This window comes from Pleurodeles waltl, chromosome 2_2 (assembly GCF_031143425.1).
Source record: "Pleurodeles waltl isolate 20211129_DDA chromosome 2_2, aPleWal1.hap1.20221129, whole genome shotgun sequence".
Classification (NCBI taxonomy): domain Eukaryota; kingdom Metazoa; phylum Chordata; class Amphibia; order Caudata; family Salamandridae; genus Pleurodeles; species Pleurodeles waltl.
In genome coordinates, this window is record NC_090439.1 from 1,171,147,218 (window position 1) to 1,171,168,171 (window position 20,954).

Here is a 20,954-nt window from a genome sequence, read left to right on the forward strand (position 1 = left end):
AACTTCGCTTCAGGATCATGGCGTTATCCTAAATGTGAGGGTCACCATCTGGTCAGACTACTGTATGAGCTCCTATCTAGCATGAGGTTTGTCCTTTGCTGTCTGCTTCAGCTGAGACATCTTTTTCCTTAGGCCCAAGTTACCGCATCCCATGTTCTCTGCTTGGGTTTTCTTCCCAAACCCCTTGTAACAAAGTATGAGCCACAGATGGAATCCTTATACAGGAGTGCAAAGGGATAGAGCCGGACTTCCTTCTGATGCACTTCTGGGTAGGCAAAGACGAGGCTTGCTAGGAGGATGCCAGTTTAGAGGTGCCCATCACACTCTTTCCTGCTTTCGTAACCTCTCTGCCTGACTGTTAATCTGTGGATGGTGAGATTTGGAGAAATGGTAGTACGCACCACACTCTTCCTCTATAGCCTTCATGGACGATATGAAGCTATTCCTTCTGTCAGAAACCTCTGTTGTAGGTAACGCAACATGAGTAGAAATTCCTAGGCGCCCCCTAGCTACTGCAGTGCTAGTTGTGCTCCTCTGAGTGACAGCCTTAAGTTATATTTCCTCAGGATCCGCAACCATGTCATTTGACATTTCTGGAGACCAACAGTGTCAACCCCAACACACTCTCAAGGGAAACTCCACTGGCAGCCATTCACAATGTCTCTGTTTAGCCACTACTATTCTCTCAGTTACAGTGAATGAGTTCACATGAAGACAGCACACACAAACATGTATGTCATATGAGGATGTACCTTTCCAGGATAGTGACAGTAGATGGGAGGGGGAAATGTGGTTAAAAACCTTTGTACGTTTGAGCCACCGTCACTCAGGATGAAAATGACTGAAAACCGTGTTTTTAGTTATTAGACATCGACACCCCAAAAATAGCCAGAATGATATCCGCACTCAGTCAGAAAAAGACTGTCACACAAATGAGCACAGAGGCAGGCACAGTGACAGACCCAGGCCATACAAAGACAAACACCCAGAAGCAGACTCATTTGGGGACACACACTCCGACAGAGAAACAGGCTCATACCCACACATACAGTCACACTCATACCCATAGACACATAGACAGACACACACATCTGTAGACAGACAGCCCCACTTATAGACTGCTACAAAGACAAGCGCTCACAGGCAGACCAGTACAAAAATAGCCAAGCATACAAATAGACACACACTCGGTCACATAAACGGACACGCAGTCAGATACACACAGACACACCGACAGACACAAACATACTCGCATACAGACAGACGCACTCTTGTACAGACAGACACAGATCGTCCAGCAGGAAAAGAACGAGCAAGAGAGATTCAGACAGTCCTATTTTTCATTTAATTTACATTTGGGCGTAGACTAGTCTAGAGCAGAAAACGTCTTGCATCAATGTTGAAACTTGAAATGTGCTTGCAGCTGCATATTCACTGCATGACTCATTGTGCTGGTATATTGCATGTCTTTTGTGTACAGTTTTCATGTGTATAGCCTCCCATGAGCTTTCCATATCACAATTTTACCCAGCCATAATATTCATATAAATATTACAAAAATTCCCTTTATCTTTCTACAAAACGGGTGGGAGAAAGTCAGAGCCAGCCTGGCTACTAAATTAAAAAAGAGCACACTGTAATAGCCACATTTTTTACTGCAATTTTCTTGCCCAGTGGACTCTGCTTCTCTCCCTCTACACAGTGCTGTTTGACCGAAAGGTTTTTATCTTCTCTTTCGCCCTGTCTGAATCTCTGTACCCTGGGTTACAGGTTCCACTGCCCATCTCGAGAGGCCTCCTTGGACTATGATGTCATTCTTCCTGTCGACGATGATATCCAGCTAACTGTGTCTGAGTATCGCAATAAGCTCTATGAGGTAATAACTTTCTTTATAAATGTTCTGCATGTCTTATGTTAACCATGCATACCTGTAGGAAGTTGGCTCTGTATGCATTATTTCAAAGTAAAAGTAAGGAACAGTATGCACAGAGTCCAAGGGTTCCCCTTAGAGGTAAGATAGTGGCAAAAAGAGATCATTCTAATGCTCTATTTTGTGGTAGTGTGGTCGAGCAGTAGGCTTATCAAAGGAGTAGTGTTAAGCATTTGTTGTACACACCCAAGCAATAAATGAGGAACACACACTCAAAGACTTAACTCCAGGCCAATAGGTTTTTGTATAGAAAAATATCTTTTCTTAGTTTATTTTTAAGAACCACAGGTTCAAGATTTACATGTAATACTTCAAATGAAAGGTATTGCAGGTAGGTACTTTAGGAACTTTGAATTAGCAAAATAGCATATACAGTTTTCACATAAATCACATATAGCTATTTTAAAACTAGACAGTGCAATTTTCAACAGTTCCTGGGAGAAGTAAGAGTTTGTTAGTTTTTGCAGGTAGGTAACCCACCTACGGGGTTCAAGTTTGGGTCCAAGGTAGCCCACCGTTGGGGGTTCAGAGCAACCCCAAAGTTACCACACCAGCAGCTTAGGGCCGGTCAGGTGCAGAGGTCAAAGTGGTGCCCAAAACGCATAGGCTTCAATGGAGAAGGGGGTGCCCCGGTTCCAGTCTGCCAGCAGGTAAGTACCCGCGTCTTCGGATGGCAGACCAAGGGGGTTTTGTAGGGCACCGGGGGGGACACAAGTCCACACAGAAAGTACACCCTCAGCGGCACGGGGGCGGCCGGGTGCAGTGTGCAAAGAAGCGTCAGGTTTGTAATAGAAAGCAATGGGAGACCAAGGGGTCTCTTCAGCGATGCAGGCAAGGGGGGAGGGTGGCTCCTCAGGGTAGCCACCACCTGGGCAAGGGAGAGGGCCACCTGGGGGTCGCTCCTGCATTGGAGGTCGGATCCTTCAGGTCCTGGGGGCTGCGGGTGCAGTGTCCCTACCAGGCGTCGGGTTCTTAGAAGCAGGCATTCGCGGTCAGGGGGAGCCTCGGGATTCCTTCTGCAGGCGTCGCTGTGGGGGCTCAGGGGGGGTCAACTCTGGCTACTCACAGTCTCGCAGTCGCCGGGGAGTCCTCCCTGAAGTGATTGTTCTCCACAAGTCGAGCCGGGGGCGTCGGGTGCAGAGTACCAAGTCTCACGTTTCCGGCGGGCAACACGAATTGTTTCAAAGTTGCTTCTTTGTTGCAAAGTTGCAGTCTTTGGTGAACAGAGCCACTGTCCTCGGGAGTTCTTGGTCCTTCTAGATTCAGGGCAGTCCTCTGAGGATTCAGAGGTCGCTGGTCCCTGTGGAAAGCGTCGCTGGAGCAGTGTCTTTAGAAGTGGGGAGACAGGCCGGTAGAGCTGGGGCCAAAGCAGTTGGTGTCTCCGTCTTCTCTGCAGGGTTTTTCAGCTTAGCAGTCCTCTTCTTCTTAGGTTGCAGGAATCTGAGTTCATAGGTTCTGGGGAGCCCCTAAATACTAAATTTAGGGGTGTGTTTAGGTCTGGGGGGTTAGTAGCCAATGGCTACTAGCCCTGAGGGTGGCTACACCCTCTTTGTGCCTCCTCCCGAGGGGAGGGGGGCACATTCCTATCCCTATTGGGGGAATCCTCCATCTGCAAGATGGAGGATTTCTAAAAGTCAGAGTCACCTCAGCTCAGGTTGCCTTAGGGGCTGTCCTGACTGGCCAGTGACTCCTCCTTGTTTTTCTCATTATCTCCTCCGGCCTTGCTGCCAAAAGTGGGGCCGTGGCCGGAGGGGGCGGGCAACTCCACCAGCTGGAATGCCCTGGGGTGCTGTAACAAAGGGGGTGAGCCTTTGAGGCTCACCGCCAGGTGTTACAGTTCCTGCAGGGGGAGGTGATAAGCATCTCCACCCAGTACAGGCTTTGTTACTAGCCACAGAGTGACAAAGGCACTCTCCCCATGTGGCCAGCAACATGTCTGGTGTGTGGCAGGCTGCTAAAACTAGTCAGCCTACACGGATAGTCGGTTAAGGATTCAGGGGGCACCTCTAAGGTGCCCTCTGGGGTGTATGTTACAATAAACTGTGCACTGGCATCAGTGTGCATTTATTGTGCTGAGAAGTTTGATACCAAACTTCACAGTTTTCAGTGTAGCCTTTATGGTTCTGTGGAGTTTGTGCATGACAGACTCCCAGACCATATACTCTTATGGCTACCCTGCACTTACAATGTCTAAGGTTTTGCTTAGACACTGTAGGGGCATAGTGCTCATGCACTTATGCCCTCACCTATGGTATAGTGCACCCTGCCTTAGGGCTGTAAGGCCTGCTAGAGGGGTGACTTATCTATACTTCATAGGCAGTGTGAGGTTGGCATAGCACCCTGAGGGGAGTGCCATGTCTACTTAGTCTTTTTATCCCCACTAGCACACACAAGCTGACAAGCAGTGTGTTGGTGCTGAGTGAGTGGTCCCCAGGGTGGCATAAGACATGCTGCAGCCCTTAGAGACCTTCCCTGGCATCAGGGCCCTTGGTACCAGGGGTACCAGTTACGAGGGACTTACCTGGATGCCAGGGTGGGCCAATTGTGGAAACAAAAGTACAGGTTAGGGAAAGAACACTGGTGCTGGGGCCTGGTTAGCAGGCCTCAGCACACTTTCAAATCAAAACTTAGCATCAGCAAAGGCAAAAAGTCAGGGGGTAACCATGCCAAGGAGGCATTTCCTTACAATACCTTATCAGTACAACCCATAGTTCTCTAGTATATTATGCTCACTATCTTCTCACGCAGCTGATCATAATTTGTCCTTTGACGTTCCAAAAATGCTCCTAATGAACGCAAACTTTCACCTGCATGCACTTCTCAACCAACCAAAACTCTTCAGACGTCCCCAATGCAGCTTGAAGACTGGGGACTGTTGCACTCTAACACATGCAAAGAAACCTGAACCTTCACCTTTAAGATCTTGGCATCCAGCTCAATTCCTAGGACGCCATAGTATCTTAATACGCGCAATGAACCATAAGCTTTCACCAGCATGGACTCCTTTCAGCATTCCCATGGTTCTGGGCAGCCTGAGATTGTTCACCATGATACATGTAATACACGGTAAACTTTCATCTACATGGCGTCCTCAACCACCTTAAACCTTAGAACATACTCAGTCTCCGTGCAGCTGGACAGCTTCGGCCCATCAAACCTTAATGCATGCAATAAAAGGCAATCTTTTATCTGCATGGCCTCCTGGACCACCCTGAACCTCCAAGTATCCCCAGTGCAGCTGGACAGCTTCAGGCCATCAAACCTAGATGCATGCAATAAAAGGCAATCTTTTATCTGCATGGCCTCCTGGACCACCCTGATCCTTCAATGCAGATGGACGGCTTGGGACCATCAAACCTTAATGCATGCAACAAAAGGTAAACTTTCACCTACCCGGAGTCCTCAATCACCCTGAACCTTCAAGTATCTCCAGTGCAGCTGGGTGATTTGGCACCACCATCATACACCAACACAGTCCCCATCATATGCCTAGTCTGCTACATCATATAACTACACCACTGTGTGTTGATGTATGATGGTGCACCACCACCATCATACATCAACACACCCACCAAATTCCTATGACTACACCACTACTATTATACACCTGCACCATCCTACATCAACACACCCACCAATGTCATATGCAAATAAACTATTTCAATGCATGCACTGCCATACATTCAAATGACCAATATCATTGGTCAGTAAAACCACATTTGTATGTTTGTACAACTCGCAACAAATGATCGCATATACACCATCATAAGCACACCCAGTCAACTTCATGAGCTAATACATCCACCATTATAAACCATCATTCCCATTGTCATCGTATGCCAACACACAAAAACAATGACGCAAACAGTGAAGTTTGCTTATACAAGAAAGCGAACGACAAACAGGAGTTAAGCCAGGCTAACATATTAACAGTGGCTTCCACATTAATGGCTAAAGAATCATGAATTTCATGTATTTGCATACTATTTTGACATTGTGGTACAACCACCAAATTAAATCAACCTTAACCCTGAGTCCAGCATACAGTATTTGCAAAGTCACCACATTTTCAAGCAAAGGATAACCCACTAAACAGTATAAAACATTAAGTGCATCAAATGTCAGATCATCCACTATTACCATCAGATGGCAGCACACATTTACCACAATATGTCACCCACTTAACTTAGTGTATGACTACACAACCACAAGTATTCACCTGTTCAGACAAACACACTGCTACGTTTATACACTTGGACACGCACACTTACATCTATACATTCATCATCGAATGCCCACACCATTCAACAACTGCACATCCTCCATTATACTCACGAAATGGCTTGTATGTGTCTAAACTCCCCCATCAGACAAGCACACGCCCACATTGAAACAGCCACAATTTTACACCCAGACACTCACCCTTGTACACACTTATCCATCACCATGTGCCAACAAACCAGCCATCATGCACCCACACAGCCAACGTTTGCCAGTGCGCTACATTGCCACTCCAAGAACATAACTACATCATCATACAACTTTCAACATTATAAATGTTATCAATGACTCTATCAAATGGATCTCATTTCAGTGTTTCTCAAGTAGTAATAGAGGTCACTAGGCTGCCATCCTAGGCCAACACACCAACCATCATACAAACCTCAACCAAACACTCACCGTCATATGGCAACACACCCACCATCATACACACATCAACCAAACACTCACCGTCATATGGCAACACACCAACCATCATACACACATCAACCAAACATTCACCATCATATGGCAACACACCAACCATCATACACACATCAACCAAACATTCACCATCATATGGCAACACACCAGACATCATACACACATCAACCAAACACTCAGTGTCATATGGCAACACACCAGACATCATACACACATCAACCAAACACTCAGTGTCATATGGCAACACACCAGACATCATACACACATCAACCAAACGCTCAGTGTCATATGGCAACACACCTACCATCATATGCACATCAACCAAACACTCACGGTCATATGGCAACACACCCACCATCATATACACATCAACCAAACACTCACCGTCATTTGGCAACACATCAACCAAACACTCACCGTCCTATAGCAACACACACATCGTCATACAACTTAACAGTATCACTCCAAGAACTTAGTCACACCATTATAAGAGTTTCAAATATCAAGCTTTCTAAAGTATTAACAGGAGTTGGTGTTCAAATCGACTTGGTTAGGCGCCGGCGTGGCTCGGGGTAAAAGTAGCACCTTAAGTAGTGATTTCCTTGGTTTTTAGGTTTTTTTGCGAATCCACTGTAAACACAGTATTCAGCCTTACCTCACTTTAAACATCCGATTTCTCTTACATGGGATACTTACCCATGCTCCCAAAAATCAGCTGTCATTAACCGGAAGCTCCCATGCTCTGGAGAGGTCATCTGTCATCCCCAATGAACATCCTTTCAAATACATAACATTTCTAAGCTCCTTGTTTTAAACATGTTAACATTTTAGTGATTATATAACTGACTCTTTTTTCCAGTCACTGTTTAAATTGTAAAGAAAGGTTATTACCAGTTTAAAATGCCTCAAAATATTGATAAAATATTCATAATCGATAGTTATGAAATCTGACCTTTGAAACTGTTGTCATATTATAAAACAGTTCAAGCCAAATTTGTGTTTTTTGTGCTATAGAATGCAAAGATAAATGTGGTCTGAGATGTTTGGAAAAGTTTTTTTTTTCCCCCTGTAAAACTTGTTGGTGCCCATTTGCAGGGTAAACCTGCAGCACATCATATGCTAGTTCTCCCCATAATCTGTAACAAAATAAAAAGATGCCAGTTCTAAATTTTCACTCATCCATACATTCCACAGTGGTTGAGATCTTACACTGGTAGGCTTTTTTAAAATAGACAGTCACTGGCCCTGACCAGGCGGGAGAACAGTCCATTTGCCCTTTGCGAGAAGTGCTCAACAGCTTACTAAAGACATTGTGTTTGCTGGATGGTCAGTATTTCAGATAAGTAACTATTATTTAGCACCATTGTTTAAGGAAAATAAACCATGTGGAACAAATCCAACTTTAATTTATTCTCACAACTTTTTTAGATGATCTTGGACAGAAAAATAAACATTCGTCGCCAGAAAAGGGAGGCTCGTAAAGACCACACTAAGTCTGTCCCATCACATCAGAAAGACTCCAGGGTGCAACCCCAGGCACCAGTAGCGAACGGCCCTCTTGGGAATCACATGGGGCCCACAGTTTCTAATGCAAATGTAGCCGCCGCAGTAGTGCCTTCATCGCAGGATGTGAAAGGACCTCCTGGTTCCAACCATGGTGCTCCAGCTGCAGATGTGGTGTCACAGGAGAATCCCAAGGACACTAAAGCTCAGACTCTTAAAGCCACCTTGGCACCAGTAGAGAGTTCTACCACCGGGAATGAGAAGACTACACAGAAACCCGTCCAGAGCCCCCATTCCACCAAGGAGACCTACAACCCCATCACTCACACCGTGACACAGAGTACGTGAGCTGCCCCCCTCGCTCTGCCTCCCTGCTGTGGCTCTTTGTCTGTCTCTCTTTCTTCTTGCACCATTATGCCAAGCACGCTGCTCATCGAGTGAGAAGTATATCCTTTCCAAAAGAGGATTATGGTCATACACACTAGAATCTGAGTTGGACATTACTTTACTCTCAGCTATGTCCCACATACCTGAACCCCTTCTGCCATTTCCTTTCTTCTTCTTTTTCCGTCTGCAGACTTTCATGTATGCCTACTCCCTCATTCATACTCAGAACGTTCTTACTGTCTTTGGACTGCATGTGTGTGTCTTTCTTGGTACATGTCTATTTTATTTGTATTGTATTTAATTGGGTGTATTTGTAAAGCACAGCCGTGGGCCAGGAAGGCTCCACAGTGCTGTACATAACAAATAGGATCTATAGCCCTCATGTGACGGACACCCAGATGTGTGTACAACGAGAAGAAAACAGCCCTCGCAAAGATGCAGAGACACATATTTTAAATCATGGGACTGATGAGGTGATAGGGCACGTATGGTCTAGAGTTTTGTGGATCAGGCTGCTCATGCAGGTGTCAGCTCTCATAGAAGATGTGAAAGGAACAGGTGCCCAGAAAGACCCTACTGACAGGTCCACATGGAACAGATAATCCGCCAGACTCCAGCATTGATCCTTGCTGCAGGCAAGCTGCTGAAAAATGTGTTGGCTAGCAGGAATGTAAATTTCAGTCTGGACGCGTTCACACCTCAGCCAGTTGATTCACAAAAAATCTCCTTTCTTTTTTTCTGCTCCAGCTAACTAGATTCCAGCTTTATAGCTGACCCTGCTGCTTTCAGTGCCACCCAGTCTTTTATCCTTTAGGAATGTTCCCAAGTTTTTTTTCATAATAGTGATCCTGGGAAACAACTAGTCGTTGCCCATAAATGTGAGCTGGTTGCACACAACTAGTCCCAAGAATGCTTGTTTCTACAGCCGTGTCTGGCCTCTGCACAGGATGTCTAGGCGTTTATAGGTGGGAATCGCTAACTAGGAGTATGCAGCATCTACCATTAGCTCGATGACCAGATGCTTAACAAGTTGTATTGGTCTCGCATCATCTGAGAATATTGCCTCTTTACAAACAAGAGCTTACAATAAATGAGATGCTCTTAGTTCAACTTTAACACCCTGCAGCTTTTCGTTTTTCTCCTCCTGGTTGTCCGGATACAAGAATTTCATGCAGTGACCTCTGACGTAGGAACCAACCTGCTGCCAGCTCTAGGTATGGCGTTGCTGTTGACTCTTTGTACAGTGTTTCTAGGCTGAGTTAGATTTCTTGAGCTAAAATAAGCCAGCCACTTCCAGTGAAAACCTTTTTCCTAAGTCCCAAGTTCAGTAAGTCAAAGGTCTGCAGATCTTACTTTTTTCTTGACTGGCTCCAACCCAGAAATTTGAAGGAAACATTTCTGTTGATCAGAAGCTAGCCATCGGTCCAGCTTTAGAAGCTCAATATATATAGTGTTCGTTTGGGACCAGTACATCAAATGTTGAAGACCTCTACTTGGTGTGTGCGGCTTGTGTACTGGTGCTCATTGCCATGCCGAGCAGAATCCATATGGCCCATTATGGTTACCAGCAGGGGTGAAGCTGTTTTGGATAGACCGCCAACTGCATGGCTGACTTCTGAAGTTGCTGACTCAGGACGAAGGATTCCTACGGTGTGAGGAGCCAGTGAAGCCATCCTGGACCTACCGCTGTGCTCTAGAGACAAGGATACTGCATGAGGAACAAGAATAATTGACATCATAAGTTTGTTCCCTAGTTGAAAACAGTACTCTCATTGTGAGGAAGAGGAATCTACGCATTACTGCTGGAGTTGTAGCTAACTTTAATCATGACAGGACAGATGGACAGAAATCAGTCCGAGTCAGTCCAGAGCTCCACCTTGCATTGCAACCATGATACTTGTTCCTGAAGTGTTCCCACAACCAGTCGCATATAGGAGCATGCCTGTTGAGGGGCATATTAATTGCAGCCAATAAAAATATAGCAACTCTAAAGTTGCATCAAGTGCCGCTGAATAGCCGAAACACATGGATTCCCTATCATATCAATTTGGGTGGTTAATTCAATCTACACCGACCAGCAGAATTAGTCCTATGGACTGTCAAGTGAAAGGGTCATGTTTACACAGAGACATGCGCCATTGCCCCACAAAGCTTTCAGGGTTGTTAGTTTGTAGAGCTAATTACTTAAGTGCTTCTATACTAGGACTCTTTGTCACTTGTTCTGCTTTGAAGATCAGTGACCCCCAATAACTTTTAATCTGTCATATTCTGCCCTCTTCTTTTGTCTGTCTTTCAATCTCTTATTGTTCATGCCTGAATGCCATTGATATTAATTAAAAGTATGTTACTATTTAATGAACTCTGACCATGAGTGTCTAACAAGGTGTTCTCTAAAACATTTTGCTCGCGTAAATACAATCCTTGGTTAAATGTATTTGGCTGAAAATAGCAGTTTGGAAAGTTGAAAGACCAGGGGCTGTTTGAGATCTATCACTGTTGTTCACCCATCATCTTGATCCTTTTTTTTCATTCTAAAAACATGCCGGGCTATTGTCACAGACTGCCAACTAAAGCTGCAGGGTATACCCTCCATTCACAGCTACACAACTCAGACCAAAAGTGCATCTGAAAAAACCACCCCATAAACGTATTACGCTTAGATATTGTCCCAGAGGACAGCACTGGGTTATGGTTGGTGTGCAAGTCCCAGTAATGGCTAGGTCCTTGGGGTTAGCTCTTTTTACAAAATCTATTAAACACATGCTTAGTTCAAAAGGAATACCTCTATCTTTAAAAAATGTACTGTTATATTCTTTCTGAGCTCAGAACCCTAAACAATGAACTAGAGTATTTTGTAATTGCTGAAACGTATCTACCACTGAAAATTCAAAGAAGTGCAGATCTTCTTGGTCAGACCTTGCCAACAACATCTCTGAGAAGGGGGTCAATGAGGGGATACATAAGTGAGAGTACCAAATACCTGCTGCTGTCCAGTGTGGCATCTACTCCAAGAGCGGGGGAAAACGTCTTAAGAGTAAACATAGATTCTGATGGTAACCCTCAACAAGCCCAGGCTTCACCGGAAACCTAGACCATGACTGTAAGCCTGGACAAGCCAGGGCTGACTTTATACATAGGTCCTTGTGGTAACCTGTTGGAAAACCCAGGTGTAGGAAGTTGGCTCTGTATGCACTATTTCAAAGTAAGGAATAGTATGCACAGAGTCCAAGGGTTCCCCTTAGAGGTAAGATAGTGGCAAAAAGAGATAATACTAATGCTCTATTTTGTGGTAGTGTGGTCGAGCAGTAGGCTTATCAAAGGAGTAGTGTTAAGCATTTGTTGTACATACACAAGTAATAAATGAGGAACACACACTCAAAGACCATTCCAGGCCAATAGGTTTTTGTATAGAAAAATATATTTTCTTAGTTTATTTTAAGAACCACAGGTTCAAATTTTACATGTAATACTTCAAATGAAAGGTATTGCCGGTAAGTCGAGCCGGGGGCGTCGGGTGCAGAGTAGCAAGTCTCACGCTTCCGGCGGGAAACGCAAGTCGTTTTAAAGTTGCTCCTTTAAAACAAAGTTGCAGTCTTGGATGAACAGAGCCGCTGTCCTCTGGAGTTTCTTGGTCCTTCTAGAGCAGGGCAGTCCTCTGAGGATTCAGGGGTCACTGGTCCCTGGGGAGAGCGTAGCTGGAGCAGTGTCTTTAGAAGGGGGAGACAGGCCGGTAGAGCTGGGGCCAAAGCAGTTGGTGTCTCCGTCTTCTCTGTGGGGTTTTTCAGCTTAGCAGTCCTCTTCTTCTTAGGTTGCAGGAATCTGAGTTCCTAGGTTCTGGGGAGCCCCTAAATACAGAATTTAGGGGTGTGTTTAGGTCTGGGAGGGCAGTAGCCAATGGCTACTAGCCCTGAGGGTGGCTACACCCTCTTTGAGCCTCCTCCCAAGGGGGAGGGGGTCACATTCCTATCCCTATTGGGGGAATCCTCCATCTGCAAGATGGAGGATTTCTAAAAGTCAGAGTCACCTCAGCGCAGGTTGCCTTAGGGGCTGTCCTGACTGGCCAGTGACTCCTCCTTGTTTTTCTCATTATCTCCTCCGGCCTTGCCGCCAAAAGTGGGGCCGTGGCCGGAGGGGGCGGGCAACTCCACTAGCTGGAATGCCCTGGGGTGCTGTAACAAAGGGGGTGAGCCTTTGAGGCTCACCGCCAGGTGTTACAGTTCCTGCAAGGGGGAGGTGATAAGCATCTCCACCCAGTACAGGCTTTGTTACTAGCCACAGAGTGACAAAGGCACTCTCCCCATGTGGCCAGCAACATGTCTCGAGTGTGGCAGGCTGCTAAAACCAGTCGGCCTACACGTGTAGTTGGTTAAGGTTTCAGGGGGCACCTCTAAGGTGCCCTAAAATGTACACTGGCATCAGTGTCCATTTATTGTGCTGAGAAGTTTGATACCAAACTTCACAGTTTTCAGTGTAGCCATTATGGTGCTGTGGAGTTCGTGCATGACAGACTCCCAGACCATATACTCTTATGGCTACCCTGCACTTACAATGTCTAAGGTTTTGCTTAGACTCTGTAGGGGCACAGTGCTCATGCACTGGTGCCCTCACCTATGGTATAGTGCACCCTGCCTTAGGGCTGTAAGGCCTGCTAGAGGGGTGACTTATCTATACTGCATAGGCAGTGTGAGGTTGGCATGGCACCCTGAGGGGAGTGCCATGTCGACTTACTCGTTTTGTCCTCACCAGCACACACAAGCTGGCAAGCAGTGTGTCTGTGCTGAGTGAGGGGTCCCCAGGGTGGCATAAGATATGCTGCAGCCCTTAGAGACCTTCGCTGGCATCAGGGCCCTTGGTACCAGGGGTACCAGTTACAAGGGACTTACCTGGATGCCAGGTTGTGCCAATTGTGTAAACAAAAGTACAGGTTAGGGAAAAAACACTGGTGCTGGGGCCTGGTTAGCAGGCCTCAGCACACTTTCAAATCACAACTGAGCATCAGCAAAGGCAAAAAGTCAGGGGGTAACCATGCCAAGGAGGCATTTCCTTATACCAGGTCTGACAGTAAACCTAGGTCCTGTCTGTAAGCCTAGGCATCCTCGGGCCTGACCGTAAACCCTGGTCCAGGCAGTAACCATGGACAATCCTAGGTCAGAGAGTAAACCTAGCTCCTTACATTAACCCAGGACCAGCCAAGGCCTGACAACAAACCTGGATCCTGACAGCAACCCTGGACAAGCCGAGGGCTGAGAGAAAACTTGCTTCTTGACCACAACCCTGGACAAGCCCAGACCTAACAGTAATCCCGGGTCCTGGCCGTAACCCTGGACAAGCCCAAACCTGACAGTAAACCCAGGTCCTGACAGTAACCCTGGACACACCAAGGCCTGACAGTAAGCCATATGAACCAGCCTAGACCTGACAGTAAATCTAGGCCCTTATGGTAACCCTGGAGCAGGCCATGCTTGACAGTAAACCTAGTTCCTCATGAAATACTGGATGAGCCCAGACCTACCAGCAAACCTAGGTCAATGCAGGACAAGCCTAGGCCTGACTGTAAATCTAGGTCCCGACGGTAACCCTGGAGAAGCCGCGGCCTGACAGTAAGCCATCTGGAACAGCCTAGACCTAACAGTAAATCTAGGTCCTTACGGTAACCCTGGAGCAGGCCATGCTTGACAGTAAACCTAGGTCCTCACGAAATACTGGATGAGCCCAGACCTAACAGCAAACCTAGGTCAACACAGGACAAGCCTAGGCTTGACCGTAAATCTAGGTCCTGACAGTAATTCTGGAGCAGCCCATGCCTGACAGTAAACCTATTTCTTGATGTTAACCCTGGACCACCGCAGGCCTGACAGTAAATCGAGGTCCTCACAGCAATCCTAGACCAGGCCCACTAGAATTATGTACAGGCTAGAGCCAACTCCTGCGACAAGATTGGGTAAATTATGCAGTAAAAAAGACAAATTGTGGGGCGTAATGCTTCACATATTGTGATGGTATTCATTTTTTTGTCATTTTACACTTGTCAACACTGCTCCTCAATATTACCAGCTTAACAGCCAAATTTAGCAATAAGCAGCAGGAATGTGATGAATCGACCTTTTCAAAGGGCCTTCCACTTTGCAGCAAAACATCACTGCATTTTTCCTAACTTTTGAACCGTTTGAGCTAGAAAGAATGATGACTATGCAGCAGGTGATGGATTATGTGGCATATGAGGCAAATCTATAATTATGTGAAAGCCGCCACGGCTGCACAATCGCATAATTTCAGTGACCCTACCCTGGACCAGCCCAGACCTGACAGTAAACCTAGTTCCTCGCTGTAACCCTGGCCAAGACCAGGCCTGACAGTAAAGGTAGGTCCTGACAGCAACCCTGGACCAGCAGAGACCTGATCGAAAACCTAGGTCTTCTCAATAACCCTGGAAAGCCTAGGCCTGACAGTGAAGCATGTGGGCCAGGCCAGGCCCACAGTAAATCTAGGTCTTAACAGTTCTCCTGGACCAGTCAAGGGCTGAAAGTAAACCTAAGTCCTCACTTTAACTCTGGATAAGACTAGGCCTGATAGTAAACATAAGTCCTCACTGTAACCTTGACCAATCCAGGCCTGACAAACCTAGTTCCTCGCGGGAACCCTGGCAAAGACTAGGCCTGACTGTAAACGTAGGCCCTGATGTTAACCCTTGACCAACCCAGGCCTGACAGTAAATCTAGGTGCTGACGGTAACCATGGACAAGCAGAGACCTGACAGTAAGCCTATGTCTTCACGGTAACCCTGGGCAAGCCCAGCCCTGACCGTGAACAATGTGGACCTGGCCCAAGGTCCTAAGACTTTTCCTGGACAAGCCCAGGCTTGTAAGTAAACTTAAGTCCTCATGGTAAGCCTGGACAAGACTAGGCCTGACAGTAAACCTAAGTCCTGAAAGTAATCCTGGATCAGCCCAGACCTGGAAGCAAACCTGATGGTAACCATGGACAACCCCAAGCTTGACTTTAAACCTGTGGAAGATCTTTCTATCGGAGAGGATATTCCTTATTTTAGTCCTGGTGGGTACCTGGTTGGAAGTGTATTCCCCCTGCACATGAGTGGAGTCTTGTTGTCATCAGACCTTCCATGTTTTGCTCTTCTTCTGCAACGGCTTCAGAGGATACTTGTACTTAGTACCTTAACCATACATTAGAGGTTCATCATTGTGACCACTACTGAGCAGTATTCTTAGCCACCACACATATGAGAGCTTGTTTGGTCTGGTGTCCTCATTTTTGGTCTGTTCTCCCTTTGGGCCACTGGTTCTGATTACCACCAACTCCTTCAAGTATGCTGGTGGTTGGGGAGAGAGAATGCAGGCACCCAGGGGATATCTGAAAATGCACTACCTTTGGTCCTCCTGTTATAACACTCAACTGAAGGTGACTTGGTATTCCTTGCTATACCTGATCTTCTGTATGCACCAAGTGCGATTTTTGCTTCATTAATATTCATGTACATTGAGTATCTGCACCCTATTTTGGGATCCTGTAAATGTTTAAGACAAGCGAAAAGTAAATATAAAAAAAGTCAAATAGTGCAAATGCAAAAGGAATATTTTTTGTTTGTATCTGTTAATGGAATAGAAATGAACAAAGTAAGAAACTGTCAGTTAGAAAAAAATGCTCCCTGATACAACTTTGATGAATACCGCCTGATGTAGTCTTTCTGTTGTTCTATTGTAGTCTCTGTGGGACTCTCAGGAGTTGTTTCACAATAAGATCACTATCATTTGTAACACGTTTTCATCCCCCCAACTCATTGTGCTTCTCAATAGATAGTCTAATGTTGGCCCTAATTGAGATTGGCCTTTTTTGACTGAATTTAACACTGTTTCTTTGGTGGCACTTACATCTGTGGCCTGCAGAATTAGTTGAAGTTCCCCATTAGACCCATGTTCCGTTTCAATTTTCACATAGGTCAGAAGGCTATTGCCCACACTCTCACTGACATTTGTAATCCAGCAATTGCAACTACCGCTGTTGCAGACTGATGAAACCTTGCCAGGCTGACTTCTTATTGTTGAGGATTGGCTCATTTTCAGTCTAGTTCACTCTTCCCTTTCCCATTAAAATCGTGGATAACTTCAGTAATGCCTAGCTGTTGGCCTTTCTGGTAAAAAATGGTACTCCCCATTCTTCTCAGTCATGTTTCCAGGCACTTCATCATACAGAAACTATCCTTGTTTCTGTTCAGGAGGGATTGAGGCTTTTAGTTGGTGGGGCAGCTGTGTTTCTGTCATCCTACTGGACCTCCTCGCTACCACTTTTGATGCAGGATTTCCGGAGGTTCTTCTTTCATGCCTTAACACTATTGGCATTTATGACAATAAAGCCTTATGTTGCTTCCATCTCTCCAGTTGTCTGCTGGCCATTGTGTCCATTAGCCCTACCTTATACTTGCGCTGTTCCTTTAGCAAAACTTAAACAAACCTTTGGCCACATCCGTGGGTGATACCTAATTAATAATCCGCCTAGAGAGCATTCAAGTTCTAAACTGAGATTTCACATGGATGACAGAAGCAGTCACCTGGATGAAGTCAAACTCCCTAACAGTTAACAGGGAATAACAAGGTGCTAATACTGGTTTGAAAACCTTGATTCATTTATTGACCATTTAGTCTTGGTTATTCCTTAAATTAGCAAAGTCTCAGCATCTTGTTTAGTCTATCTGCATAAAATCACTCCATTCCTGCCCTTTACTGCTGCTCAACTAGTGGGTCAGTCTACTACTTTGTTCAGCCTGGAGTTCTGCAACTCACATCATTTAGGTTTACCTGCTTCGTCCTTGATCAGATTGCAGAGAATTCCAGATGCCGCTGCTTGGTAAACCTTTCTTTTTCCAGAATACTCAGCTCCTATCTGTTCTTCATTTTCTAACTATTTCAAAGCATAAAATCATTTAATGTCTTTTTTTGGTCCATAGTGCTTTTTATTAGCCAGGCCCTCTTTGTTTGCACGATGGATTCATTTACTATGGTCTAAGCTGTTCCTTGACACCCTCCTTTTAGCTATGTCTTAATATTCCAAAAATTAGGAAGATTAGATGGAGTGGCTGCTCCTTCTTGTACCTTGAAGCCAAGTACTGGAATGAGCTACCTGTCACCTTAGGTAGACGACAACCTGTCCTTTCATAAGCCACTGAAAACTCTGCTCTTACTGTCTATGTTGCCTCATTCACTTACTAGCTTTCATCTCCCATTAGTGTTGGGATAGCCTTTTGGGTGGCAGTAACACTGTCTACAAATCCATAATTCATGTATTGGTCCCTAAACCCTCCTTCTCATTTCCTCACTCAAAAGAGAAAAAACAAATAAAGGAACATGCTCTTGAAGGTACTCAGTGCCACATGGAAGAAAATATGGAGCCACCATTATCTGCCCATGGATCTCCAGAATTCCAGCCTGCAGCACAGTGACAGTTCATTCCTTTTTTTATTTCTTTTTTTACAGCTCTTTCATCTATTTTTCTTACAATTCCATTTCTTTGCCTTGTTGTTCTATATTTTACTTATTTCTAGATATATTGTCTTACATGCAGGTGCTGGAATCTTCCTTAATTCTCTCTAAATAGAACCTATTTTCTTCCCGGGTTGTGCGCAAAATGGTTTTTGTGATTAACGTGTCTCTAACCACTGATGTGGACTGTAGGGATGATTTTTGAGGGAATGTTCTATTGTTTGTCCAGAAATACCAGGATGGTGCAGAAACCACGGCACAGTCATTGCTGGACTTTGGGTTTAAAGCCCTTCAGTTCCCTGGTTTCCACACTTTGATTGTGAGTCAGGACAATGAAACTGACCTACTTTTTACCTGGAACACCTATGCCGCTTCACCTCCATTTCACATGACCGTTGATGTTGAAATCAAGAGAATGCTTAGACATTGATTGAAGCCCATGGCATAGACTCATGAGTCCAGAGAACATTCTCGAGGACGTTGACATTGAAGGGATGTTCTTAACTTCAGGAGTGTATCCTCTGCCAGGTAGCGATACCATGGTGCCCTAAAGTGATAGGTTTTTTCCCACGAGCAGGGGCCTGGAAGAACAATCTGTAGAAGCAAATTCCTTTTTGGGACCAAAGTATATGCAAGAAATTGTGTGCTATTCATTCTGTTCTTTCCTAATGAGCCATCCTAGGCCGACTGGCGGTTCCAAACACTTCGGGGATTGTTGGTCTTCTGCACAGATAAAGACCTTCCGCCCACCTCCTCTACACTCCACTATCGCAGCTGCATATAGGACCATAGGTATTAGTAACACAGCCTCTGAGGTGAGGAGTACATGTTCCAGTCCATTTGTTTAGATGTAATCTCTTTCATAACGGTCAGTTTTGAGAACAGAATGGTGGCCAGCTGTGTTTTCCAGAACATTTCAGTCTGACACGTGCTTTAGAGCAGGGTACATAACTCCCACTCTGTGAGTTTTCTGTGTTATAAAAATAGCCTTGTGTTTGAATGTACTCATCTTGCCTCCCATTTATCATGTGCAGTCTCATCTCGCTCTTCTGCCTTCTAGTCACATTTGGTGCTTCTTACTACAGTGTTGGGTACATTCTTGTTCCCACTGGTGCTCGTTTCTGTTTTTTTCTTGGACTGGCGGTCTCATGTGAATGTTCCTATTCTCCTTAATTGTTTTAACTTCTTGTGTCTGCTTGAAAATGACTTGACCCATTATCTCTGTACTCTGTTCCTCAGATGGCCAAGGTGATGGAAGGGGACAACACAGCAACCCTTTTGGTCCCAGTTATCACCAGCGAGCCTCTTCCATGAACAGGAAGCTGGTGAGACAGGCAAGCCAAGAACATTTGATATCCCAGCAGCCAGGAGCAGAGGGTCATGGTGTGAGTATCCCAAGTAGCATGCTGTGTTAAAAAGTGTGTAGCACAATAACAGGACGTTTAACCCCTTCGCTGCCAGGCCTTTTCCCTCTCAGGTGCCAGTCCTTTTTTGGGCTATTTGGGGCAGTTCGCGCTTAGGCCCTCATAACTTTTTCTCCACGTAAGCTACCCATGCTAAATTTGGGTCCTTTATTTCCAACATCATCGGGATTCTAGACGTACCCAGACTTTTGGGGTCCCCTGAAGGAGACCAAGAAATTAGCCAAAATACAGTGAAAACTTTGTTTAAAAAAATAAAAAAAAGAACTGCAGAAGAAGGCTTGTGGTTTTTTTTTCCCCTGTAAATGGCATCAACAAAGGGTTTGCAGTGCTAAAATCAACAGCTTCCCACCTTTCAGGAACAGGCAGACTTGAATCAGAAAACCCATTTTTTCAACACAATTTTGGCATTTTACTGGGGCATACCCATTTGTACTATTTTTGTGCTTTCAGCCTCCTTCCAGTTAGTGATAGAAATGGGTGTGAAACCAATGCTGGATCCCAGAAAGCTAAACATTTCTGAAAAGTAGACAAAATTCTGAATTCAGCAAGGGGTAATTTGTGTAGATCCTACAAGGTTTTCCTACAGAAATTAACAGCTGAAATAAAAACAATATTGCAATTGAGGTGAAAAAAACAGCCATTTTTCTCAACGTTTTACTCTTTTTCCTGCAATGTCATATTTTTTAAAGCAATATACCGTTACGTCTGCTGGACTCCTCAAGAACCCTAGGCACCCAGAGCCAATAAATGAGCTGCACCTTGCAATGGATTTTCATTCTATACCGGGTATACAGCAATTCATTTGCTGAAATATAAAGAGTGAAAAATAGGTATCAAGAAAACGTTTGTATTTCCAAAACGGGCACAAGATAAGGTGTTGAGAAGCAGTGGTTATTTACACATCTCTGAATTCTGGGGTTCCCATACTAGCATGTGAATTACTGAGCATTTCTCAAATAGACGTATTTTTTACACACTGTCTTACATTTGGTAAGAAAAAATTTCGAGCAAGACAAGGGGCAATAACACTTGTTTTGCTATTCTGTGTTCCCCCAAGTCTCCCGATACAAATGGTACCTCACTTGCCTGGGTAGGCCTAATGCTCGCGACAGGAAACACAACATGGCCACATCACATTTTTACATTGAAATCTGATGTGTTTTTTGCAAAGTGCCTAGCTGTGGATTTTGGACTGTAGCTCAGACGGCACCTAGGGAAACCTACCAAACCTGTGCACTTTTGAAAACTAGGCACCTATGGGAATCCAAGATGGGGTGACTTGTGGGGCTCTCACCAGGTTCTGTTACCCAGAATCCTTTACAAACCTCAACAAAACACTTTTTCCTCATGTTTCGGTCACAGAAAGTTCTGGAATCTGAGAGGAGCCACAAATTTCCTTCCACCCAGGGTTCCCCCAAGTCTCCCGATAAAAATGATAACTCACTTGTGTGGGTGGCCCAGGTATCTGCAACAGAAAAAGACCAAAAACCTGTAGAGATTGAGGGGATAGCACAG

At 45.1% G+C, this 20,954-nt stretch overlaps 1 protein-coding gene across 6 annotated transcripts in view; it reads left to right on the plus strand.

Annotated features, from left to right (window-relative positions):
* MAPK15 (mitogen-activated protein kinase 15) overlaps positions 1-20,954 on the plus strand; it is a 157,220-nt gene that overhangs the window by 79,889 nt on the left and 56,377 nt on the right. For all 6 annotated transcript variants that reach the window (XM_069221164.1, XM_069221162.1, XM_069221165.1 and 3 more), the window contains 3 exons: positions 1,771-1,876; positions 8,063-8,477; positions 19,255-19,400. In XM_069221164.1, coding sequence (XP_069077265.1) covers positions 1,771-1,876; positions 8,063-8,477; positions 19,255-19,400 — 667 coding nt within the window. The remainder of the gene's footprint in view (positions 1-1,770; positions 1,877-8,062; positions 8,478-19,254; positions 19,401-20,954) is intronic.